The sequence below is a fragment of the Taudactylus pleione genome, unplaced genomic scaffold (genome assembly GCF_031769625.1).
Source record: "Taudactylus pleione unplaced genomic scaffold, aTauple2 ptg000326l, whole genome shotgun sequence".
In the NCBI taxonomy this organism is placed as follows: domain Eukaryota; kingdom Metazoa; phylum Chordata; class Amphibia; order Anura; family Myobatrachidae; genus Taudactylus; species Taudactylus pleione.
The window spans coordinates 6,505,376-6,531,066 of NW_028284727.1; the positions used below are offsets into that span (position 1 = coordinate 6,505,376).

The following is a 25,691-nucleotide window of genomic DNA, read 5'->3' on the forward strand; positions in this document are numbered from 1 at the left end:
CCCTCTTCTCTCTTAATACGCCCCTGCCTCTAACTTACTATTTCCAGTTGTTTCGTGAGCTCCAACATTTGAGAATGCATTGCATTGTTCTCACTAGTGAGTGCCCCACAGTCGGTCATCATTTTCTGTCTCAGTACACGCTCCTGTTCAGTCAGCAGATCTTTCTCACGCAGTTGCTGGTGGAGGAAACTTATTTCATTCCTGCAGGTAATAGTACAGATATTAGGAGTTATAACATATTACTTATATGCCCTGTTATCAATTTTTAAAGCATATATCTTATATTTAAGTTTGACTAGTATCATAGAACCTTATTCTATTCTCCTAATCTTCAACCCCTGCTCATCTTCATGTACTTGTAGTGGGCAGGGACAGAAGAACTTGTAGTCATCTTTAGAATGGCCGCAGGAGACGAGGTGTTGTGGGGGTCATTGACCTGTGATTAACCTAATGAAGAAAAGTTGCATGGAACAGGGGAAATGTCATGATGTAAGGAGGGGAATATAAATCAGCAGTAAGCCACATACAATACAGGTCTCTAAACAGCAGAGTGGTGTTGTGAAACTCTTTTTAAAATGGTACAGGAAAACTGTGATTTTATATGCACCTCTACATAAAAATAATCAAATATATATCTTACTACCAATTGCAGAACATCATCAATGATTAAGGATGATCATTTTCTGTGGTAATGCATACTTTAATAATTGGACGCAGAGATGCAGAGAACTGTCCGGGATACATAAGGAATGTTGACAAGCAGTATGTAGAACCCAGAAGGCAGGCACCGGGATTAAAGCAATTCACGCATGCCGGCAGTACAAATGTAAACATGAGGGTAAGTAGCTGTAAGTAGCATCTCACACTTGCTGACATCCCGGTGCCTGCCTTCAGGGATCCCATGACACTTGTCGACATTCTGATTGCATACTGCATACCAACTGTCCAATATACTTATACTAAACAAAATATACAGCCCTGATACTCAGTTGGTGGCAGCAGACAGAGTATCTTTATTGCTCTTTGTCCCGCTCATGCAGAGGTTGGCATGTAAAGGAAATAAACTTCATGGCACCCCTCCTAGCCACAGAAACTCCTCTCCTTAAGGAAATACTCTCTATGCTGTACCAGCCAAGTACACACTGTGGGCCTGAATCAGAGCCGGACGCTGTGACCAGAGCGCTCGCTCTGAATCAGGGCCCTCCTCCATGAAAATGGAGCGTCCTCCTGGACGCTCGCATAGCTGCGGGTGAGCACCCACAGCTTATGCGAGCGTCCATGATGATGGTCGCGATGGTCAAGACCATCAAGGGAAAAGTTACGTTTTGTGAGGGGTTGTTAATTTATTGGAGGTGGGGTTAGTCATTTAATGTAGTGGATGTGGAGCACTGGGTGGTTAACTTAATGGTGTGGTAGGGGGTTTAACATTTAATGTAAAGTGGGTGCGTAGCTGGGCTATTGATTTAATAGTTCGATAAGGGTTCATCTTTTAATATATTATTTCTTAATAATTCTGAAGCATGACTAATACAACAGACATTTGTAACAATGTTTAATCAATAAATGGGGGAGGGGGGGCTACATTTTTTATTGAATGGTGTGGTAGGCATTAATAATTGAATGTAATTGAACAATATTCTTAGATGCAGAAAAGCAGCAACTGATCCCAAACCACAAGCAGTATGGGGTAGTGAAAGCAGTAAGAACAGATAGGAGAGACCCAAGTTTCAATGATTGTCCCGACTACAGGGACAGTTGGTAGAGATGTCATGCTTTACACTATCCTGCTTATGTAGGCAGAGCTGTGTGCCCGGGTTGGATAGGATATGTTGACAATCATGATTTATCCCCTAACCCTAATACCAACCCCTCCCTCTAGTGCCTAACTCTAACTCCCCCCCCTATAGCCTAACCATCACCTCCTCCTGAAGCCTAACCCTAATGTCGACATTCTGACATTGTAGACATTTGTAGACACGTTGCCAGTCGACATTGTTACAATGGCGACAACATATGTTCACTCTGGTTGCATAGCATGGAACCAGAGTTCCAAAAATGTAGCTTTTGCTATGAATAATAAAAGCAGATTTTTTTATTAATTGCTTTTTAAAAATCAAGAGTGTATCTGTGCGATGGGCTGGGAAGAGGTTTTTTTTTAGGGGGTAAAGGCTGAAGCATAATCTAGGGAGCTTGTCTGTATGAAGAAGATCCCCTATCATCTGATAGAGGCTGGCTGTAATATGGATTGGGTGAGACATATTTCTTGTTCAGCAGATATAGCAGAAGTACTGTATGTGTGTGTTAGTCGCATGGATCTAGCAGGTTACTGTATAAAGAATTAAACTGTATTCCTCCCTGGTCTCTAGTACGGACAATATCTATCAAATTTGGGAGCATTTGCATCCGTCTGTTGAAATAGCAGCTATGCCTTTTTATACAAAAATTAAAAAGGATGGTCATGGAGAAAAAAAATATCAGAGATCCCAATAACTGTCAAAATAAATAAATAAACAAATCTATAAAAAATATTTTTTCAAAGTTTGTGAACAGCTAACTGGAAGACATCTTCACTTTCCATCGTCAGCTAGAATTTTCAACCATCAACAAATGTAGGGCCTTTACTAAAAGTCACAAGCCGCTGCGCTGCCAAAGCAGTAGTATATAATAAGCATTAATAGAACGTCTGCCACAAACTGCAGTACAGAGAATGGAAGAGATCTGCTGTGCATGCCAAATGACAGCAGTTTCTCCTAGCAGGTGTGGTATACTAGGTAGACATTCATAAAGTCGACATTCAAAAGGTCGTCATGGTCGCAATGTCAACATTCATCATGTTGGCACTGCTGAAATGTCGACATGATAGAATGTTTAAACCATCCCTTGTGGTATAGCGGTATCTTAACTGGTCCCAACAGTAGCGGCACCTTCAGTGGCGGTTTCCAGGTACTGGCGGTCACTTGAGGAGAATTTCCAGCTGAGTCAACTGGTGTGCCAATGTACCGGTGAGTAGAATCACCTTATCCCTACCTCTAACCCACCTGTAGCCTAACCCTCCTGTCCTGAAGCATATGTCTAATGTCGGCATTCAGAGAATGTCGACATTTCATATGTCAACAGTTTATATCAACATTGTGAACATGTCGACATTTTCTTCTGCCGCTCTCCCCAAAACTCCAATGCTCCTCAGTGTAGGGGACTTGGATCGTGGAATAGTGGCTTTATACGGAAAAAAACCCATTCAACTCAGGTGGGCTGGTCCTATTGCTGCATCTAATGGCTTAATGGTGATTGCTTGCCCTGTATATGTTGGAAGTGTTACATACACTGCACTTGTATGAGGCAGACTTATAGCTTGTTAAGTGATAATTATGGGAATCGGTATGTAATGCCGGCTGTTGGGATGCCTATTGTCAAAATACCAACAGCGTCATTCCTGATGGTTGGTATCCCGACAAGGGTTGGGTTATACTTACCCTCCCCCTTCTCCCCCTAACCCTCCCTTCTTGTAGCCTATATATAACCCTCCCCTCCTCACCCTATCCCTCCCCGTTAGTGCCTAAACCTAAGTCTCCCTCCTTCGTGCCGAAACCTAACCCTCCCCCTTAGTGCCTAACCCTAACCTCCCCCATTGGGGCCTAACCCTAGCCATTCCCGCTATAGGTGCCTAATCCTAACCTCCCCCCCAAAACCTATCGCTAACCCCGCTATGCTACCTAAACCTAACCCCCCACGGCTAATGCTAAGGGCGCCCCGGATTTACCTCGTTCGGGCAGCCGTTCTTCTGGATTCCGGTGACCAGATGAAGATAGGTGTCGATATTTTGACACCTATCTTAAATCCATTATCGGGCTTCCCCTGTTGGGATTTAGACTAGCGGCATCACAGCCGCCGGTCCATAACTACATCCCTAATTATGCCCTATTAACATGTTGGCCACACTCACTGTAAAATAAAGCATCTGGAAACCCCCCTCTAGAAATCCTGTGTTTGCCCCTGATAAGGGCAACTTCTCCACTTTATCTCTCTTAAAGGTTTGATACATCTGTCCTAAAAACTTTTGTAAAAATTAAATGGAAGTCTTGTGTACTTTAAAAATAAATAAGGCGTTAAATGAAAGTCTATAGTCATTGAAGCTGGTACTTCTGAGCAAAAATATCGCATAATTGAATAAAGCCTTTCAGAGTTGATTATTTCTGGAATTACATGAGCTATAAATACATAGATAAACATATTCCATTTATATTAGCAACATGTTTGATGTCAGAAATGACATTTATTATTTCCCAGGAAACAAAAGACCTGAAACATTCTATTTAAAGTCAAATTACTTAGTCATCACTTATCCCACCTCAAACACTCAAACCTCTCTTCTCTTACTTATTACAGTTCAGTTATCCAACGTCACTTCTCATAGTTATCACAAGTCACTTTTCCTATAAATACTCATGGCGCAGTCTCTACCCTTACTAATCACAGGTCGCCTCAGATACCCAGCATGCTTGTCTTCTCATACTCATGATACATCAATTTACTGAACAACACTCATACATTTAAATCATCAAAAATCATATGCTACATATAGGTCTCAGAGATTCAGTTAGAAATGTATCTTATGTTTCTAACAATCATTACAAGAGGATTTCCTACATTTGCAAGCATAAAGCATATAAAACAAAATAATATGGCGACAGTGTCCCTTTAATACTTAACCCTTTGCCTGCAAGGGACCAGTGCCAAATGTGTATTAAAGGAGCTGCTCCAATTTTTGCCATTTGTGTTATTATTACCAAGACAGATGGAGCTTTCTTTTGGCATCATAACAACCAATAAATAGTATTTTGCTTTGTTTTTAGTTTTTGAATTTATATGGTGGAAAAAAAAACATTTTAAATAATGCACTTTTGTTATTCTTCCCTTAGCTACTTTCATTACACAGATACCAATTATGTGTATTTTATTGGAGGTTTGGTCTATGTTTTATACTAAAAAAAAAACACAGGAATTTGTCATCTGATTAGCGGTGGTTGGATTACACTATATGATATCAGTAACATCATTATTGAGGTCATATATGGAGTCGGCATAAAATCATTTTTGTGGGGCCAGTCGATGTTACATGATTTTCTTTACTTCATGCAAAACCTTAATTGTGCTTTTCACAGAGGTTTGTTTTCATTCTTTTATACTTTCTTTCTTTATTTAAAAGTATAGGAAACATGACAGCATTATTTTGCATTCAACTATCAAATTATTATTCAGAGGAGAGAGTCTTCAATATATAAAAGAGACTGTAAACTTGGATGGGAAGGGTTTTTGGATATTTTTTTTATTTTTAATAATCACACCCTAGGACTACTTCAAAGCAAGAAATGAAGATTATTTAGTGGTATTTTTTCATTTGAATTTTTTTTACATCTCGTGCAGACTGAGGACCATAGATTTGACTGACTAGAAAAGGAGAGTTATGGTAAAACTTACCTTGGTTAACTCTCTTTCTTCGAAGTCCATAGGGTCCGCAGGGAGACATTAGGGGTGTAGGTGGGACCTGGAGGACAGGACACCAACAGCAAAGCTTTTCAATCCCAGGATGTTCCGGTCCTTCCCCCTATACCCCACCCACAGCACGAGGGCACTTCAGTTTTGTTAACAAGCCCAAGGCAGCAGCAGGATAGTAGAGAAGGAAGACTGGTACACTGAGGAATCACACTCTCACACAGAGAAGGAAACAAGTGACCAGGTGATGAAAACCCATAGAAGCTAGGAGCGTCAGGGTGGGTGCCCTGTGCACCCTATGGACTTCAAAGAAAGAGAGTTAACCAAGGAAAGTTTTACCATAACTCTCCTTTTCTTCTTCAGGGTCCCTAGGGCTCCACAGGGAGACATTGGGGATTTTCCAAAGCAGTTGGTCAGGGGTGGGAACGCTCCTGAGCTGATAGGAGAACCCTATGCACGTAAGAAGCATCCTGAGAGGCAAATTTATCAAAGGCATAAAACCTAAGAAAGGTATGGACAGAAGACCAGGTGGTCGCCTTGCATAGCTCTTCAGCTGAGGCGCCATGCCGGGCTGCCCATGAGGGACCCACAGAGCAAGTAGAATGAGCAGAGACTGTAGTCGGCACAGGAAGGCCCGTCTGCGTGTAAGCCTGTGAGATAGTCATGTGAATCCATATGGCCAGAGTCTATTTGTTAGCTGGCCATCCCTCCTTGTGGAATCCATATAGGACAAAGAGGGAGTCCGATTTCTGGATGGAAGCAGTACGGTCCACGTAGATCTTTAAAGCACGGACCACAACCAAAGAGGCCTCACCTGCCAAGAGGTCTGGTGAATTAAAGGCCAGAACCACAATTTATTCATTCAGGTGGAAGTGAGAAACCACCTTGGGAAGGAAGCCTCGGCATGTTCGAAGAACAGTCCTGTCCTGATGAAATATCAAAAAGGGGGAGCGACATGAAAGCGCCCCAAAATCTGATACCCTACGAGCAGATGCTATAGCCAGAAGAAACTTCGCAGTGAGCCTTTTGTCATCCACTGATTCCAGGGGTTCAAATGGAGGTTCCTGAAGTGCTTGGAGCACCACTGACAAATACCATGGATCCACTGGAGGGATAAAGGGTTGTATTCATAGAACAACCTGTATGAAGGTGTGAACATCCGGTATAGGAGCAATTCTGCACTGAAACCAGATAGACAAGGCAGAGACCTGCATTGTCAGAGACCTGCATTGTCAGAGATGCTAGGCGGAGGCCTAGATCCAATCCAGCTTGAAGAAAGGCAAGAATTCTAGAAACCTTAAAGACCTGAGGGTCATAGTTTCTTGGAGCACACCATTGGAAATATGTATGCTATATTCTGTGGTAAATCCTGGCTGAGGCTGGTTTACGTGCTTTGAGAATGGTCTGGACCACAGAGCTGGAAAAACCATTAGCTATTAGGAGGGATGTCTCAAGAGCCAAGCAGTTAAAGACAGACGGACTAGGGAACTGATTCAGACCCGTTCGCTAGCAAGCGATCACTCGGAGCGAGCAATGTTTTGCAAAGTGCGCATGCGTATGCATCACAGTGCGGTTGCGCAAACTAGTCCGAGCGATCGGGAAGCAATCGCTTGCCCAGCAGAGACAGCCCAGCTGAATGAGTGACAGGTCAAGCTATTTGTGGGTGGTAACAGGGGCTGGCCACTGGAAACAGGGGAGTGGATGTGCGAACACAGGCGTGCCTGAGCATCTTAACACCGTTTCAGAGACGTGCATAATTAACAGGCAGCGTCACAGTACACGTCACCTGGTTGAAGTATACACTGAAGTGCTCACAGTGCTTGCGGTAGGGTACAGTCAACCGCAAGCGCTGCGGTCAGTTCCGATGGGACCTGATGTACCGATGGTTGTATATTGTATACACTTCCTGGAGATGATGTTCGCTAGTGGGCGGCTAAAGATGGGCTGGTGGGAATCTGCATACACAAAGTGATCGCACGCCAAGACATAGTGGGCATGCTTATGCCTTGCCGTGCGATTGCCTGCCTTGACGTCACTTAGCCGAATTTGCAGACGCTGGGAGTGAGTGTCCGCATCTAGCGACCAGGTCTAAATCAGGCCCTAGGTCTGGATGTAGACATGGACCCGGAGACAACAGGTCTACTCGTAGAGGAAGCTGAAGAGGAACATCTATGTAGAGCATTTGAAGATTGGAGTACCAGTGACATCTGGGCCAGACCTGCGCTATTAACAAGACTGTGCCACCCTCCTGTCTGAACTTTTGAAGCACGTGAGGAAGCAGGGATAGGAGGGAAGAGATATGCCAAATGTAAGTTACATTTCACCGACAATGCGTCTATGAAGGCCGTGTCGGGGTCCCTTGTTCTAGTTCCATAAATTGGAAGTTTGTTGTTGTGTCTGGAGGCCATGAGATCCACCTCCGGAAGACTCCATTTGTCCACTAGAAGCTGAAAGACTTCTGGATGTAGAGACCATTCTCCTGCATGCACGTCATGACGGCTGAGGAAATCCGGTTCTCAATTTAGAATTCCCGGGATGAACACTGCGGAGATGGCTGGGTGATTGCGTTTGGCCCAGGTGAGAATACAGGACACTTCTGTCATTGTTGACTGACTTTGAGTGCCCCCTTGGTGATTGAGTAGGCCACAGCCATGGCGTTGTCAGACTGTACTTGTACTGTCCCGTTTTTCAGAATATTCTGAGCCAGAGTGAGAGCTCTGTAGATTACTCGAAGTTCCAGGATGTTGATTGGCAAAATTGCCTCGACTGGGGACCATCGATCCTGGAAGGAGTGCTGGACGGTTACTGCGCCCCACCCTTGGAGGCTTGTATCTGTGGTGAGGAGAGCCCAGTCCGGGATCCAAAATGGACGACCCTCGTTCAAATGGATAGTCTTTAGCCACCAGCCTAGGGACAGGCGAACCTCTGGGGGGGAGGCTCATGATATGGGATTTGAGCAGATGGGGTAACGCGTTCCACCTGGAGAGGATCAGGTGTTTGAGGGACCTGGAGTGAAACTGAGCGAACTCCACCATGTCGAAGGTGGACACCATTGATCCAAAGGCCTGCATTGCAGAGTAAATCGACAGCCTGCGATTGTGAAGCAGTCTGCGCAGTCTGTGCTGTAGTTCTGAAATCTAGTCTGCCGTTAGGAAGATTCTCTGAACTCGAGAGTCCAGGAGGGCTCCCAAATGTACCATCCTTTGAGAGGGTATCAGGGAAGACTTTGTCCAGTTGATCAGCCAACCGTGCATTTGTAGGAAGGCAATGGTTACCTGCAGATGGCTGTGAAGAGTCTCTGGGGAGCTTACCAACAGCAAGAGATCATCTAAGTACAGGAGCAGTCTGATCCCTTGACGATGAAGAGAGGCCGCAATAACTGCCTAGGTAAAGACCCGAGGAGCCGTTGAGAGGCCAAACAGTAGAGCCTGGAATTGGTAATGTTGGTGCAGTGTATCAAACCGGAGATATTGTTGATGAGAAGGCACTAGAAGTACATGTAGGTAAGCGTCCTGAAAGGTAGGGATACCATAAAATCTTCAGGCTTCATAGCTAGGATAATAGAATGAAGGGTTTCCATACGAAATCGGGGCACCCTGATAAATTTGTTCAGTGACTTGAGGTTGAGGATAGGGTGATGAGACCCATTGGGCTTCTGAACTAAGAAAAGGGTAGAATAATAGCCCTTGTCCCGTTGTGAGGAGGGTACCCGAATTATTACTCCTGAATTCAGTAAGGACTGAATGGCTTTTAGAGCAGCAGGGCCTTGGTTGAGTCAGACGGAGGTCCTGTGCAAAAGAACTGTTGGGGGGTCGCCTCAGGAAGGAGAGGGCGTATCCTTGGGAGACCACTTCTCTTACCCAGGCATCGGTTGTGTTTTGATGCCAAACTTGGGTGAATTGAAGAAACCGGTCTCCCACCCTGGGAACCCCAGGGAAAGGCCCACCCTGTCAGGCTGCAGGCTTGTCCTCAGACTTGGCAGGTGGACGTCTAGTAGCCCAGGCTTGTTTGGCCCTAGGCTTAGAGGCCTTGGCTGATGTCTGTTGCTGTGGAAAAGACTGACCCTTGGCTTTGCCTTGAGGGCAAAAGGACCGAAAAGGATGAAGCCCACGGCTTTGTATTATATGCAGAGGGCAGGAAATCCGTCGTTTAGCGCCAAAGTAGTCACAATTGTATCCAATTCTGGATCAAATAGGATGTCTCCTGCATAAGGCAAAGACTATAGAGCCCGTTTTGATTCTGAATCTGCTTTCCAGGAATGTAGCTAAAGAATACGGCAGGCCACTACCGAAGTGTCACACGCCGCCCTGGAGACCCCAGAATCAGACCCCGTCGCCTACCTTTGCGGGTGCTGACCCGCGCTGTCTTCCGGCTCCCGTGCTGTGCGCTGCTTCCCTCTCTCTCTAGCCGGTCTCCGCTGTCCTCTGGAGAGTCCCGCTGCTCTGCTGCTCCCACGCTGGCTCCTGCTGGTCGCTGGTCCCTGCTGACTTCTTCTGAGAAGCGCTGTCCTCCGGTCCATGGGCGCGGCCATCTTGGATTGCCCATGTGACACACTACCACCAATGAGGAGTATTCTCCTTCTCTCTCAGCCTGTCAGCTCCCAGCGTCCACTATATAAGGTTCCCCAATGCTGACACAAGTTGCCAGTGCAACTAGTTTCCTAGTGAGCTTTCCCACTGTGCTCCAGTCGCTCCACGTAGCTTCCCAGCTACCGATGTCTCCCCACGGCTATCCAGCCGCTCCGCGTAGCTTCCCAGCTACTGACGTCTCCCCACGGCTATCCAGCCGCTCCACGTAGCCACCCAGCTACCAACGTCTACCCACGGCTATCCAGCCGCTCCACGTAGCCACCCAGCTACCAACGTCTACCCAAGGCTATACAGCCGCTCCGCGTAGCTTCCCAGCTACCGATGTCTCCCCACAGCTATCCAGCCGCTCCACGTAGCCACCCAGCTACCGATGTCTCCCCACGGCTATCCAGCCGCTCCACGTAGCCACGCAGCTACCGATGTCTCCCCACGGCTATCCAGCCGCTCCACGTAGCCACGCAGCTACCAAAGTCTCCCCACGGCTATCAAGCCGCTCCACGTAGCCACCCAGCTACCAATGTCTCCCCACGGCTATCCAGCCGCTCCACGTAGCCACCCAGCTACCAACGTCTCCCCACGGCTATCCAGCCGCTCCACGTAGCCACCCAGCTACCAACGTCTACCCACGGCTATCCAGCCGCTCCACGTAGCCACCCAGCTACCAACGTCTACCCACGGCTATCCAGCCGCTCCACGTAGCCACCCAGCTACCAACGTCTACCCACGGCTATCCAGCCGCTCCACGTAGCCACCCAGCTACCAACGTCTACCCACGGCTATCCAGCCGCTCCACGTAGCCACCCAGCTACCAACGTCTACCCACGGCTATCCAGCCGCTCCACGTAGCCACCCAGCTACCAACGGCTATCCAGCCGCTCCACGTAGCCACCCAGCTACCAACGTCTACCCACGGCTATCCAGCCGCTCCACGTAGTCACCCAGCTACCAACGTCTACCCACGGCTATCCAACCGCTCCACGTAGCTTCTCAGCTCCTAACATCCACACAAGGCTATCCAGTCTTTCCAAGTGGCTTCCAAGCTACCACACCACTTCTAACAGTACTCAAATTCCCTATTAGTTCACTGCTTCCTCTCATGCGGAGGAACGTTATTAAACCAAGTCTCCTCCTGCGAGCGTCTGCGCCAAGTGATACAGGTCCAAGGCCCAGTCCGGGAACACAGTCTTTAAATCCCACGATTGTGACACGAAGTGGCAGATATCCTGGAGGCCAGGAGAGCCGTATCCATAGCTGCTTCACCTAAGTAGGAGGCTGCATCTCTAATGTGAGATACGTAGGGCAGCTGTTCTCTCAAAGCATTAGGGGAAAAAAATCTCTTCTAGGGCCTCTGCCCAACTCTCAATGGCTTTTCCCACCCAGGCCGTAGCCCTAGCAAGACGAGTAATAGCTCCTGTAAGAGAGTATATAGATTTATGATAAGCTTCTATACGTCTATCTCTGGTCTCCTTCAAGGAGGTTGCAGTATGAATGGGCAAGATAGAAGCCGGACACCGAACGAAACTGAAGTGCCCTCGGGCTGTGGGTGGGGTATAGGTGGAAGGACCAGAGCATCCTGGGATTGAAAATCTTTGCTGTTGGTGTCTGGTCTTCCAGGTCCCACCTACACCCCCAATGTCTCCTTGTGGAGTCCTATGGACCCTGAAGAAGAAAGAAATGCTATGCAGTGTAATATAAATGACTCTTTGGCTATTGTGGAATTCATAATTCATTTGCTGGGACTAGCAGTAGTACAATATCTGGAGAGGCACAGGTTGCACCCTCAGGATCATGCTTTGTACTTTAGCTGTTGAACTACAACTCTCAAATAGCTGACAGAAAATGTTGATAAGTGTAGTGGTAACAGTGCTCTGTACCGTATATCAAATGTGAGCTGGTTCTGGGTTGCTGCAGTGTGTTTAATCAGCTTTTCCTCCATTTCGTGCCTGGCTGAATTCAGCTTCAGAAGCTCAATTCTCTTCTGTGACAGCTGGTTTTCCATCTCTTTCTGCTGTTCCAATCTTTGCTTCAGCTGTATGAAAAAAAAATAAACAAATTGATAAATTTGACAGCATACTGATTACACTGAGAAAAGAGAACACACCATTCACAAAGGGCTGAGAGACCTGTCACCAATATACACATTTCAATCTTTTGAGTGACATAATATTATCAAATCAAGAGCAATTATGAAATATAGACAAAAATCGAGCATTGTTATAAAACTGCTCTCATGATGGAAGTAAGGGTCCTAAAGTTATTGGGCTGATCGACAATATAAAGGTCGACAGTCAATGGGTTGATACCAGATGGTCGACATGCAATAGGTCGTATGGGACATAAGGTCAACTGACAAAACGTCGACAGAGACAAAAGGTAGACAGGTTCAAATGGTCGACACAAAACTGGTCAACAAATTATTTTTGTAATTTAACCCTAATCCTTACCCTCCCCCTGGTGCCTAACACTAAACCTCCACCAAGTGCCTAAAATTAACCCTAACCTAGTGCAGTGGTTCCCAGACTTTCCTGAATCACGGCACCCTAGAGTATCAGAATTTTTTCAAAGCACCCCTAGGCCAAAAGTTTCTTATTGAGAGAGTCCAAAAAAAATAGGAAAAATAAAATGTGCCTACCTGCCAACCTTAGGTTCAGTTATGTGGTGATTGACAGAATTGTGCTTCTGTTTGTCCACACATTTTGTAATTGGCAACCACTATTGGACAATTATGATTCATAACCATCTAGCTTAAGGTAGATATTCAACTGAAACCAGTATTGTATATCCTGGCTTTATTGATATTAAAATTATGTACTGTATAAATTTTGTTTATTAATAAATATACTATGCAAGAAGTAACAAAGCTACTGTTTGAAAGTTAAAACTCAAATTTAAATGGCATAAGTGCCTCCTTCTTGCAATCAGCAAATCTATTAATTTGCATATTATGTATAAGATTCCTTTGCTGGTCTAACAGTCAACTAAACTAGGTTATATTTTTACATTCAATGCCAACATATAATGGAAATAGTTATGTATGATATGATTATAGATTTTTTAATTTTTTTTAAATCACCGGTATAGTTTGATTTACAATAGGTTTTTATTTATTTACATTTAAATGGGTGATTGCAAACATCTCTCTAACACTGTTACTTTTCACTTCAGCTATTTCGGAAGAGAAATATCAGAATTGATATTGTGATGTTCATCTTCCGAAACCCGAGATCTCTTCCATTTACCCCTCAGAACATCCGTTAACACTTCCAACATGTCCTCATCACTTCAGACAGCATGAAGTACTGGTGACCGCACTGGGTATAGGTGACAGCGCTGGGAGCCAGAGACAGCGACGAGTTCTGCAGGCAGAGCTGAGTATTGGTGACAGCGCTGGGAAATGAAATTAATGTTGAGAGCTGAAGGCTGCAGCGAGTTTTGCAGATTGACTGGGTAATGGTGACAGCACTGGGAACTGAAACAGCACTGAGTTCTGCAGGCAGCACTGGGTATTGGTGACAGCACTGGGAAATGAGATTAGCATTGAGAGCTGCAGACAGCATGAGTTCTGCAGGCAGCGCTGGGTATTGGTGACAGCACTGGGAAATGAGATTAGCATTGAGAGCTGCAGACAGCGATGAGTTCTGCAGGCAGCGCTGGGTTTTAGAGATAGCGCTACGAGCTGAAACAGCAGTGAGATCTGCAGGCAGCGCTGGGTGTTGGTGACAGCACTGGGAACTGAAACAGCACTGAGTTCTGCAGGCAGCGCTGGGTATTGGTGACAGCACTGGGAAATGAGATTAGCATTGAGAGCTGCAGACAGCGATGAGTTCTGCAGGCAGCGCTGGGTATTGGTGACAGCACTGGGAAATGAGATTAGTATTGAGAGCTGCAGACAGCGATGAGTTCTGCAGGCAGCGCTGGGTTTTAGAGATAGCGCTACGAGCTGAAACAGCAGTGAGATCTGCAGGCAGCGCTGGGTGTTGGTGACAGCACTGGGAACTGAAACAGCACTGAGTTCTGCAGGCAGCACTGGGTATTGGTGACAGCACTGGGAAATGAGATTAATATTGAGAGCTGTAGACAGCGATGAGTTCTGCAGGCAGCGCTGGGTTTTAGAGATAGCGCTACGAGCTGAAACAGCAGTGAGATCTGCAGGCAGCGCCGGGTGTTGGTGACAGCACTGGGATCTGAAACAGCAGTGAGTTTTGCAGGCAGCGCCGGGTGTTGGTGACAGCACTGGGATCTGAAACAGCAGTGAGATCTGCAGGCAGCGCCGGGTGTTGGTGACAGCACTGGGATCTGAAACAGCAGTGAGTTTTGCAGGCAGCACTGGGTATTGGTGACAGTACTGTGAAATTAGATTAGAATTGAGAGCGGAGACATCAATGCGTTTTGCAGGCAGTGCTGGGTATTGGTGACAGCACTGGGAAATGAGATTAGCATTGAGAGCTGCAGACAGCGATGAGTTCTGCAGGCAGCGCTGGGTATTGGTGACAGCACTGGGAAATGAGATTAGCATTGAGAGCTGCAGACAGCGATGAGTTCTGCAGGCAGCGCTGGGTATTGGTGACAGCACTGGGAAATGAGATTAGTATTGAGAGCTGTAGACAGCGATGAGTTCTGCAGGCAGCGCTGGGTTTTAGATATAGCGCTACGAGCTGAAACAGCAGTGAGATCTGCAGGCAGCGCCGGGTGTTGGTGACAGCACTGAGATCAGAAACAGCAGTGAGTTTTGCAGGCAGCACTGGGTATTGGTGACAGTACTGTGAAATTAGATTAGAATTGAGAGCTGAGACATCAATGCGTTTTGCAGGCAGTGCTGGGTGTTGGTGATAGCTCTGGGAGCTGAAACATCAGTGATTTCTGCAGGCAGTGCTGGGAGCTGGAGTTTTGCAGGCAGTGCTGGGTGTTGGTGATAGCTCTGGGAGCTGAAACATCAGTGATTTCTGCAGGCAGTGCTGGGAGCTGGAACAGTGATGAGTTTTGCAGACAGTGCTGGATGTTGGTGAAAGCGATGATGTCTGCAGGCAGTGTTGGGTGTTAGTGACAACGCTGGTAGCTGAAACAGCAGTGAGTTCTGCAGGCAGGGCTGGGTGTTGGTGACAGCGCTTTGAGCTGGAGACAGTGATGATTATGCAGGCTGACTCTTGACTAACATTTTGGAGCTCACCCCCAACTCTTTATGCAACAGGCATGACCCTGTTACACCTGCAAAACACATTTAGCACCGATGTTCTGAACCTTCTGATTACGCCGGGCCACCCAAAGCGTGAAGTCTCTTCCCGGTGTCTCTCATTGATGTTTTGTTTTCTGCTCCTGCAGTACTTTTATTTCTGCCTTATTCTTTTAGCTTTTAATTCTTTTTTACACTGTTCTAGTGTCTATACTGAATCATTGGGAACAGATTGTATGGTTTCCTCCTGTTTGGCATGGGTCTCTACAACCAGGCTGCCGTTGTCGCTGTTCCTGTCGTCTTCCCCCAGGTTACCTAGGGGTTCACCTATGGCAGAGGTATCACTTTGTGGCATTTCATTGTACGTCCATATTGAAGCGTACTCCATTTGCATTTTTCTCCAGCCTTTATAAGAGTTCCAATGATTGTAAATTGCCCCACCAAACAGTGCTATCTCTATTGAATCATTCCCTTTAGTCACTATCAGAAATTTGTCCTCAACTGCTGGAACTGTCAGCTCTCATAAACAGTACATTTTTAGTTAGTTGTTCCCATACATTGGGTCATAAATTCCTTCATGATTTCATTAATATAATTATATTTGTGGAGGTCAGCGCTAATATGCTGATTGTTTAATCCTACTCAAGGATAGATCTTTTTGTTGTTGTTGTACCCCAGCATCCAAGCACCTCTCTGGCTCCTCTATAGTCACCAATCTTTGGTCTGAACAATCTATTATCGCTGTGTCATTTGACTTTTTCCCAAAATTTCAAGAGCAAATAAAGCTTTCCCTAGAGGACTATTTTAAAAAAAAAAAATACTACTGACTCCACCTGCTCCCCCTTGGCGTGGGAGGCACATAAAGCTGTTATTCGAGGGCATATCATTAGTTATGCCTTTTTTAGAAATAAAGAACGCAGATCCCAGTTAACCTCTCTGACCGAAGAGGTAATTCGCCTGGAAACCTCTCACAAATATCTTCCCTCCCATTCTCTATATAAACAACTGACTTCCACCAGAGTGTCTCTTAATGCTCTTCTGGCTGAAAAACTGAATAGTCCCTACTGTACGTTGGCTTAACCAAAAATGTTATGAAAAAAAAAGTAACAAAGCAGACACCCTACTAGCCAACAGGTTAAAAGCTAGAAAGGTTAGAACAGCTATCCCAGTGTTAAAAGATGATCATGGCACTCATCACTACCACCCGACCACCATTAACTCACTATTTAAGATGTATATAATCTCTCTGAATATTCTCCCTTGTCTCCTACTACCGACACCTCTACCGTAGATTACCTGACTTCTTGCAGCCTTCCCCATCTAGACCCTGTGACTTCTTCTGCCCTAAACAATCCTACTTCTGATGAAGAAATTATCACAGCCCTCAAAACACAAAAATCCTCTAAAACGCCTGGCCCCAACGGGTTGCAAATGTCCTACTATAAAACCTTCCAATCCTCCCTGATACCCCATCTAACTGCGGTTTTTAATCATATCCTTGAAGGAGCTCCATTTCACCCAGCTACAATCAAAGCTACTCTTACGGTCATCCAGAAGCCCAATAAGGACCCTCTATTAGTGTGCAACTATCAGCCCATTTCACTGCTTAATACTGACTTAAAACTTTTTTCCAAAGTACTCGCAAATAGATTGAACCCACACCTCACCACCCTAATCCACCCTGATCAGGTGGGCTTTGTCCCATCCAGACAGTTGCTAGACAATTCCAGGTGCACAATTGATATGTCCACAAACTTCCTCCTCTGGTGTTTGCTCTGGATGCGGAGAAGGCCTTTGACAGGGTTTCCTGGCCATTTATGTTCCAAACGCTGCGCCATTTTGGGTTTTGAGGAAAGCTCCTTCAGGCCATTCAAGCCCTATAACCCTTCTGCCACAGTTTCGACGGGTGGTCTACTTTCTGACTTTGCCCTCGTCATACAGCCACTGGCTAGCCGCATACGGGCCAACCCTGACATAGCTGGCGTACAGATTAAACACTCCAAATATACCCTCTCTCTATTTGCCGATGACATACTTCTCACACTGACAAGACCACTTACGGCTCTTCCCAACTTATTTCATGAACTCTGTCTCTATGGCAATTTATCGGGTTATAAAGTCAATCATACTAAATCCGAAGCTCTCCCTCTCCATCTCACTGGAAATATGAGGAAACTATTATAATCAAATTTAAATTTTCTATGGAAGAAAGACTCACTGAAATACCTTGGAGTTTTCATTACGAAATCTTATGATTCCCTCTATAAATCGAACTACCCCCCCTCATCAGATCAATCAATAGAGATCTACAACAATGGCAAACATATTTCCTCTCATGGGTAGGTCGCATCAACGCTGTGAAAATGAACATTCTCCCCATACTGCTATATCTTTTTCAGACACTCCCGGTACCTGTCCCCTCTCATACTCTCAATATTCTCCAATCTACACTATGCAAATTTGTTTGGAATAACAAAAGACCCCGAATCCGTCGGGACATACTTGCCAAACGTTCTTGGAGTGGAGGTTTAGGGTTACCCATTCTACATCGATATTATAAAGCATCCCGACTAAGTCAGTTGACTTCTTGGCACTCCCCCTGTCACATTAAGCAATGGGTGGACGTGGAAAGTGATTTGGTAGACGTACGCTCGATCTCTTATTTGCCATGGTTCCCCCATAAACACAGACCCAAATCCGTGTCCCTGATCCCACTGTCGCACTGACACTTTGTAACGGGGACTCGTTCAATAAAAGACTAAATCTTTCTTTACACCTTTCTCCCCTAACTCCTATTTGGAATAATCCTGAATTCTCCTCGGGCCTATCCCATGTAATGGCTCGTCCTTGGATCTCGGCCGGCATTACAAGATTTCACCATATCATCGGGGCATTCTCCCCCATGTCCTTCTCGGATATTCAAGAAAAACACGGAATCCCCAACTCACTCTACTACCAATATTTACAAATACGTAATTTTGCTGCTTCGTCCCTGCTCCCGCCTCTCCCAATTCCACCCCTTTAGAAAGAATGTGTCTTTACAGACCTAATGACAAGGGGGCTATCTCATATTTATACCATTCTATTCTGGTGTTGGAGTCGCCCCCACTCAAGGCACATGAACAGGCTTGGGAATCGGATCTGGGCTTATCCCTTGAGGGAGAACTTTGGGATGCTATACGCCTGGCTGTTTCAAAATGCTCTATTAGCGTAGCTATTCGTGAGAACTCTTATAAGGTTTACACCAGATGGTACGTGGTTCCAGAACGCCTCCATCAGATGTATCCTAACTCCTGCAACCTATGCTGGAGAGGATGTGGCCAAATAGGTAAATTTTTTCACATCTGGTGGACATGTCCCCTGATCTTCCCATTTACTCTCCCAAATTACTAATCTCCCGACTTCCCTTTCTCCTACGAATCTGCTACTCTGCGCCCCGATTGTGTCCCTAATGTCACCAATAAACTGGTTCTCCATATATCATGCGCAGCGAAGTATCAGATAGCCCATAATTGGAAGGTTCCGAATACTCCCAGCCGACAAGAACTTCTGAACAGAATATGGTTCATATGGAAAATGGAATACATTACCAGTTTACAGAATAACACTGTTCAAAAGTTATAATTTTTTTCTCCTCTTTCTTCTCCCTGACTCGCTCCCCCTTGCCCTTTCCCCTCCCTATCGCCTCCACCCCAGCCCCTATATGTCCGGGTTAACCCCACTGACCCATTAGGATTGCGCTATATGTAATTGTTTTTACTTTTCCTTGGGTCCGTCTATTCTTACAATCAGAAGTTATTTTTTTCTATTGACTTATATCTAAACACTGACTCCGATTTGCTATGTTCCGATATTCTATGATACATTATTCTGACTATTTATTTTATTGTATTTTTGAATCCACTTAATAAACGAATACAAAAGGAAATAATATTCTGATTGTTTGTGTTTAAAGAATTGGTTTTAATGATTAAGAATTGATTTCCCCGAAGAAGGCTTAATAGCCGATACGCATTGTAAGGAACACGCAGACACTACCCCACGACCCACACACAACCGTGTTCCCCTCCCTAAGTTTCCTCACGGCGCCGAGTCGAGCCACCGTGACCATCTGCTGAGCCCGGAGTACTGCACGATCTCGCGAGAGCGCAGTAACCCGGAAGTCTCGTAAGACGACAGTGAGGATACTGCATCCCAGCCAGCGCGTGTCCTGCACTGACGTCCACAGCGGAGCAGAGGACCGGAGACCACAATGAGGACTGAGAAGAGGACACCGTTCACCTGGAAGTGAAGGACAAAGGACACCGAGGGTAAGTATGAGCACCTGGGGGATACGGGATGCCGCCCCACCAGACACATACTGATACACCCCGCGTACAAACACTCAGATACACACCAGTCGGATCCACGAAACCCCACTGGTGCTATATCCTGGACCTACATTATCATTGTTGTGCAAGACACTGATCTATTAACTGTAACTATACCGGGACTGGTGCACTTATCCCTTGATTGGTGTACTAGAGATTCACAACATTATATTGAAGACCTTATCAATACTGCATTTGTTTTATTGCATAATATCTATACCACCACGAGGGGCATCGTGCCCCAATTCTTAATCATTAAAACCAATTCCTTAAACACAAACAATCAGCATATTATTAAAGTGTAGCACTGACCTCCACAAACATAATTTATGCTTCTAATTGGGCTGGGTACCCACATAGAGGTCCGCAGCAAGCACTAAACCCACTACATAACCCATAAATCTGAAGTGCAGGTCTCCCATCTCTCAACTATATGATTCCATTAATAGCAGGTTGTTCTTCCTCTAGCTCTACATCCTTGAATTCAATTTGCTGTTCTTCCTTACTTTGTGAAGCAAAGGTTTAAAATATGTGTAGTGGATTCATTTACATTATCCTCTAATTTTGCTATATGTTGTTAGAGAAAATAACTGCTAGGAAAGAGGAAGCTTATTTATCGAATGATGACAACCAATGTGAGATTTTGCATTGGGACTGCAAGACTGCAGCCCACCCAAAAACATCCTCAACCTCCAGTGAGCCAGTTGCAGTCCGTGTGCACTGGTTTAACTGGCAGCGACATCCCATGGGAAGCACTATCTGCTAATCACACACAAGGACAGGGCAGTCCCAGGGGGAGGTGTTCTCTCCCCGTGGGACTGCCAGTCTGGAAGGCGATTAACAGAGAGCGTGCTTTCAGTGAGAAGCCACACCTGTTTTGCCGTCAGCCTTACCCGGCTCCTAGGGCCTGCAGCTGATGCAGTCCCTAGAAGTCAGACCTGTACACATGCACTTGCCAGATCCATTGTGCTTGTGCAATGGACCTGGCAGGTGGGAAACGGAAAGCAGTACGGCGGGCAGCCCCCTCCTCAAGAAAGGTGGGAGCTGCCACTGATGACAACTGTTTCCCAAAATTTCAGTCCTAGTCATAGTATTTCACTGCAGCATTGCTAAAAGTAAAATATTATTCTCTCCTTCTTCATTATAAACTGTTGTAGCCTGCCCACAACTTTTAGATAATATATTATTATTATCCTTTATTTATATGGCGCCACAAGGGTTCCGCATGCGCCTCACAAAGTACATTAACAAATGAGCAAACTCGTAAAACAGCGACTTACAGTACAAGACAATACAGAATAAGAACATAGTTTATAAACATTGCTGCAGTGATCATAACACTCAAAAAAGCAGCAGGGCGTCAGCTACAAAGTGTTAAGTGCCCTTGTGGAGAGTTTTGAGTAGATGATCGTATGAGTGAGGGAAGGAAAAGCACATAAGGGAAGAGGGCCCTGCTCTTGAGAACTTACATTCTATAGGGAGTGGAGACAGACAGGGGTGACACAGATAGGGTAGACAGTGAGGAAGAAGCATGTAAGCAGCAGGTTAGGATGAGAGCTGGAAGGATTTGAAGTAGTGAGTCTTGAGACCCCGTTTGAGGATTTGTAGAGAGGTGGAGAGTCGGATAGGGAGAGGGAGAGAGTTCCAGACAAAGGGAGCAGCATGGGCGAGATCTTGGAGGCAGGAGTGGAAGGAAGTGATCAATAGGCAAGAGATGTTGGATTCATTTGTAGGAGAGGGAGGGAGGGAGATTAGTGTGATGTAGATGAAGGTGTGGTGAAGTAATATACTCAAAAGATACAATTATACCATGTCAGGTAGGGCTACATTCCCAATGTTATTTTAAAATGCATACTACTTGCATTTTTAATGCACAAAAAGACATGTAAATAGGTCTGACATTAGAAACCATGCTTTTTAGTGCTACCATAACGATTGGCATTTCCACTTGCCCTATCTCTACATTAGCACGTGTTTTTTACCATATCACTTGCCAGGAATCTATGAAATAACACAGCCCTTCCATGTTATAAGGTAGAGAAGTGACACCTTTTTAGCCATTGTTTTTAAACCAAGAGCCTCTCTAAAGAATAGAGCACAACATTTGTGTTCAGGTACATCACTTAGTAATACACAGGCTATAACCAACAAGTTACTTGGCTGTATAAAATCAGTGACATACGATATGTTCCATATTATTTTTTTGCATTATCTGGAGCCGTTATTGCAGTAATTTGTACCCATTTTCTGTGGTAGCTGGGTGTACTGCATACCTGTATCTGGAGAGCATGCACTTTCTGATCACTGTTTGCTAAGTTGACCACCTCACGCTCCAGCTCCTGCTTGCTATGAAGTATCTCCATCTCCTTTTGAGACATGTGTCTGTCATTAAGCACCTTCATTTTTTTTAATTGAACAATCTCTTCTACCACCTGGTGCTTTTCTTTTAAATGGGAAGCTGCAAAGACAACACAGATAATAAGATGATATCTGCTTATTTAATCACAATTGTCATGACAGTCAGTGAAAAGGTGGGTACACACCTGACAGATATATCTGCAGAGGATGGTCATTCATATACACTGAACGACCATCATCTGCTTGGGCCCTCGGGAACCGGCGGCCATGTCGGGGGCGTGCCCTGCCCCCCTCCTTGCGGCTGTCGCTGTGTGTGTACGGACAGTCTGCAGACATATCTGTCCATCGGCTGTGCAGCACAGCCAATGCGATCTGTCGGTGAACGGCGACGTTCACCGACATATCGCGGGTACACACTGGCCGACGGGCAGCAGATATATTGGCCGATCAATTGACAAGTAGAAGCGCAAACCTTTCCTCCATCACCACATAACTGACCCTAAGGATGACAGGTCAGCACAATTTACGTCACTACATTTTTTTCTGAATTTCTCAATCATGAACTTTTGGCTTAGGGGTGCCGTGAAATCAATGCTGTTACACCAGGGCGCCTTGGTCCAAAAAAGTTTGGGAACCTCTGCCCTAGTCTAACGTATGTAACATTTTCTGGCCTGTGTAGACTAAAATGCGACAGACTAGAATAGACAGGTAGATTGTCCAGCACCAAAACAGTTTAGATAAATACAAAGACAATTCCCTTATACTCCCAAATTCAGGCCAAAACCTATGCCTGTATGGGGATAAGGGGTGCAACCTGAAAAACTCAAAAATTGTTAGATCCAAAATCAAAGCAGAGGAAGGGTGATTATTTTTATAAGGTACAAAATGTACCATGTACATTCCACTAAGAATACTTAGAGCTCTATTTATTAACATTATTTTTCCTAAAATACAGTGAAAAGGGGATTTTCACACCCTTTTCACATTATTTTAGCTTTACATAAATTTACTAAAGGGCAATTGGAGTAGAATTCGTAATATTCTACTCCAAACTCTAATTATCACATACTTTAGTAAGCAGATCGCATTTCCCATAATTGTAATGGTAAATGTGATCTGGCCAAAGTTACTAAAAATAAAATGTGAAAAAATAACGGGGGAAGCCCTGTGATTCAGATTTGTCCTCTTTCACACCCGTAACTCTATAGGTTTGCATGGTGCGAATGCAGCACATGGCTTGGAGTAGCGTATGTGGCCACAGGTAATCGCATGGCACGATGCATGCTCATGTTTGTAGCGCGATCCACAAAGATGCAAGAGGACACATCTGTGATAACTCCACCTTGAGAAGGCGTTATCCAGGGTTTCCCCACTCCTCGACACCTGCTCTGCTCTAACAGGCAGAGCAGAGCTGGGAGCCAGGCCCCAGTGATCAGCTGATCACTGCAAAAAAAACAAAAAACAACTTACCTGCATCCAGGGTGATCGGTGCTCCAATGGTGTCCTCTGGGGCTCCGGTCATCTGGTCTCCCGGCTCCTGCACTGTGACCCTGGTCAGCTGCTGCATATGGTGAGTCGATCGGCGCATGCGCGGGCACCTTCTCACTGTGGACCTCATTCAGAGGCGGTTGCACGGAGCGATTGGACGTAGCGAGCGATGTTTTTTTCAACTGCGCTTGCGTACACATGGCAGTGCGCGTGTGCAAGCTTGTCTTTCCGACCACAATCCTCTTGCTCGTTAGTCACTACGAGGTCGTAGCTGTGATTGACATTTCGTGCCGTTTGTGGGTGGTTACAGGGGAGGGTGCTTGTGAACGGTGGTGTGGTGGTGTGAACGCAGGCGTGGTTGACCTTAAAAAAGGGCGTTTTAAGGGCGAGCTTATATTACTGAGCAAGTCATCACACACGTCATCTCGTTGCAATAACGATGCTACTGCTCGCAGTGCTAAAGGTAGCCCAGGGTCTACCTTAAGCATTGCGAGTGCAGGCGATGTTTTCTGCCTCAACCGATGTCTGTAGGCAATTAACAATGTAACAGGTGTTAATCGTGCTGACGTAGGTTGCCGCCTGCGACCGACTCTGAACTAGGCCGTAGAGATAGGAGGTGTGCTCTCATTGTTGTGGGTGTTTCCGCGCTTACGATGTACGTTGCGATTGAGCGCTCGTTTTGCATATTCTCGATCACTTTGGGTGCGACCGATCGCTCCCGAGCGACCGCCTCTGAATGAGGGCCTGTATTTTTGGGAAAAATACAGTGATAAAACTGCTTTATCGCAAGATCTGTAGTAAATAGGGCCCTTAGTCTTTATTGAAGTTAATTTTTCATTAAAATTGTGGTATAGTGCCATATTGTTTAACATTAGGAATTTCGAAATATGAATAAATAGGAAACAAAAACACAGAACAAAAAAAAAAAGTTTATAATAGGAAATATTTTTATATAAATACAACTACCCTCTGTTCCTCTACATAAAACATGTATATAAACATACGGTACTTTGTTAGCAGAAGACATGATGTGTCTACAGGTTTATATTAAAAGTATAGCTAAAATACACTGACAATATGATAATTGTGAAGGCTAGAATAATGCATATAGTGGTGTTCAGGGGGGGGGAATCCACAGAGAGTTGCTGTACAATAGAGACACTGTATTGTCTTTAGGGGATACTGAGATGGAACACCTTGAGAGGAATTTGGATAACAAGTCAAAGAGAAAAAGAGCAGAATCATGACTCCTCTTCCCCCCCACTTCCATTAACAGCAGGAGTTTCCCAACATTTTGTTTTTGGACCTTCCCTATTCTCCCTATATACGTCCTATTTAGGTAAACTCCTCAACTCTTTTGACCTCCAATATCTCCATGCTGATGATACTCAAATCTAAATTTCCACCCTCTGGACCTCTCCCCCTCGCTCCTCATTTGTATCTCCAACTGTCTCTCTGCTATCTCTTCATGGATGTCCCAGAGCTTTCTTAAACTTAACATGTCTAAGACTGAGCTGATCATCTTCCCACCCTATTCTATTACCTCACTTCCCACAATTTCATTATCTATTGATGGCACAACTATCTCCTCTAGCCCCAAAGTGCGCTGTCTTGGAGTTATCCTAGACTCCTTCCTCTCCTTTAAACCACGCATTCAGCACCTCTCGCAGTCCCTCCGTTTCCATCTCAAAAATATTTCCAGGATTAGACCCTTCCTCACCCTGTATGCTACTAAAACCCTCATCCACTCGCCGGTTATCTCCAGATTGGACTACTGTAACCACATCCTAGCCTGCCTCCCAGTCTCCCACCAATCTCCACTACAATTGGTCCTCAATGCTGCTGCTCGGCTCATCTTCCTCTCCAGACGTTCTACATCTACTTCCATTCTCCTTCAAGCCCTACACTGGCTCCTCTTCCCCTTCATATGCCAATTCAAGGTTCTTATACTCGGCTACAAAGTCCTCACCCAATCCTCACTCACTTACATTTCTGGCCTCATCTCCCTTCACACTGCCGCCCGTACACTTCGCTCAACAAATGCATGCCGTCTCTTCTGCCAACCGATTACTTCCTCCAACTCCTGCCTCCAAGATTTTGCCCATGCTGTTCCCTACCTTTGGAACTCTCTCTCTCCCTATCAGACTCTCCACCTCTCTACAAATCTTCAAACGGGCTCTCAAGACCCAGTACTTCATCAAGGCCTTTCAGCTCTCATCCTAA

The 25,691-nt window shown here is 45.4% G+C and overlaps 1 protein-coding gene and 1 long non-coding RNA gene across 4 annotated transcripts in view; one reads left to right on the forward strand and one right to left on the reverse strand.

Moving 5' to 3' along the window:
* LOC148509471 (uncharacterized) overlaps nt 1-25,691 on the reverse strand; it is an 88,389-nt gene that overhangs the window by 43,492 nt on the left and 19,206 nt on the right. For all 3 annotated transcript variants that reach the window (XM_088443110.1, XM_088443112.1, XM_088443111.1), the window contains exons 5-7: nt 21,896-22,080; nt 11,957-12,111; nt 39-201 (exon numbers count right to left, since the gene is read on the reverse strand). In XM_088443110.1, coding sequence (XP_088299236.1) covers nt 39-201; nt 11,957-12,111; nt 21,896-22,080 — 503 coding nt within the window. The remainder of the gene's footprint in view (nt 1-38; nt 202-11,956; nt 12,112-21,895; nt 22,081-25,691) is intronic.
* LOC148509472 (uncharacterized) overlaps nt 19,315-25,691 on the forward strand; it is a 99,285-nt gene continuing 92,908 nt past the window's right edge. Inside the window, exon 1 of the long non-coding RNA XR_015869434.1 lies at nt 19,315-19,562. This is a non-coding gene — a long non-coding RNA (uncharacterized LOC148509472). The remainder of the gene's footprint in view (nt 19,563-25,691) is intronic.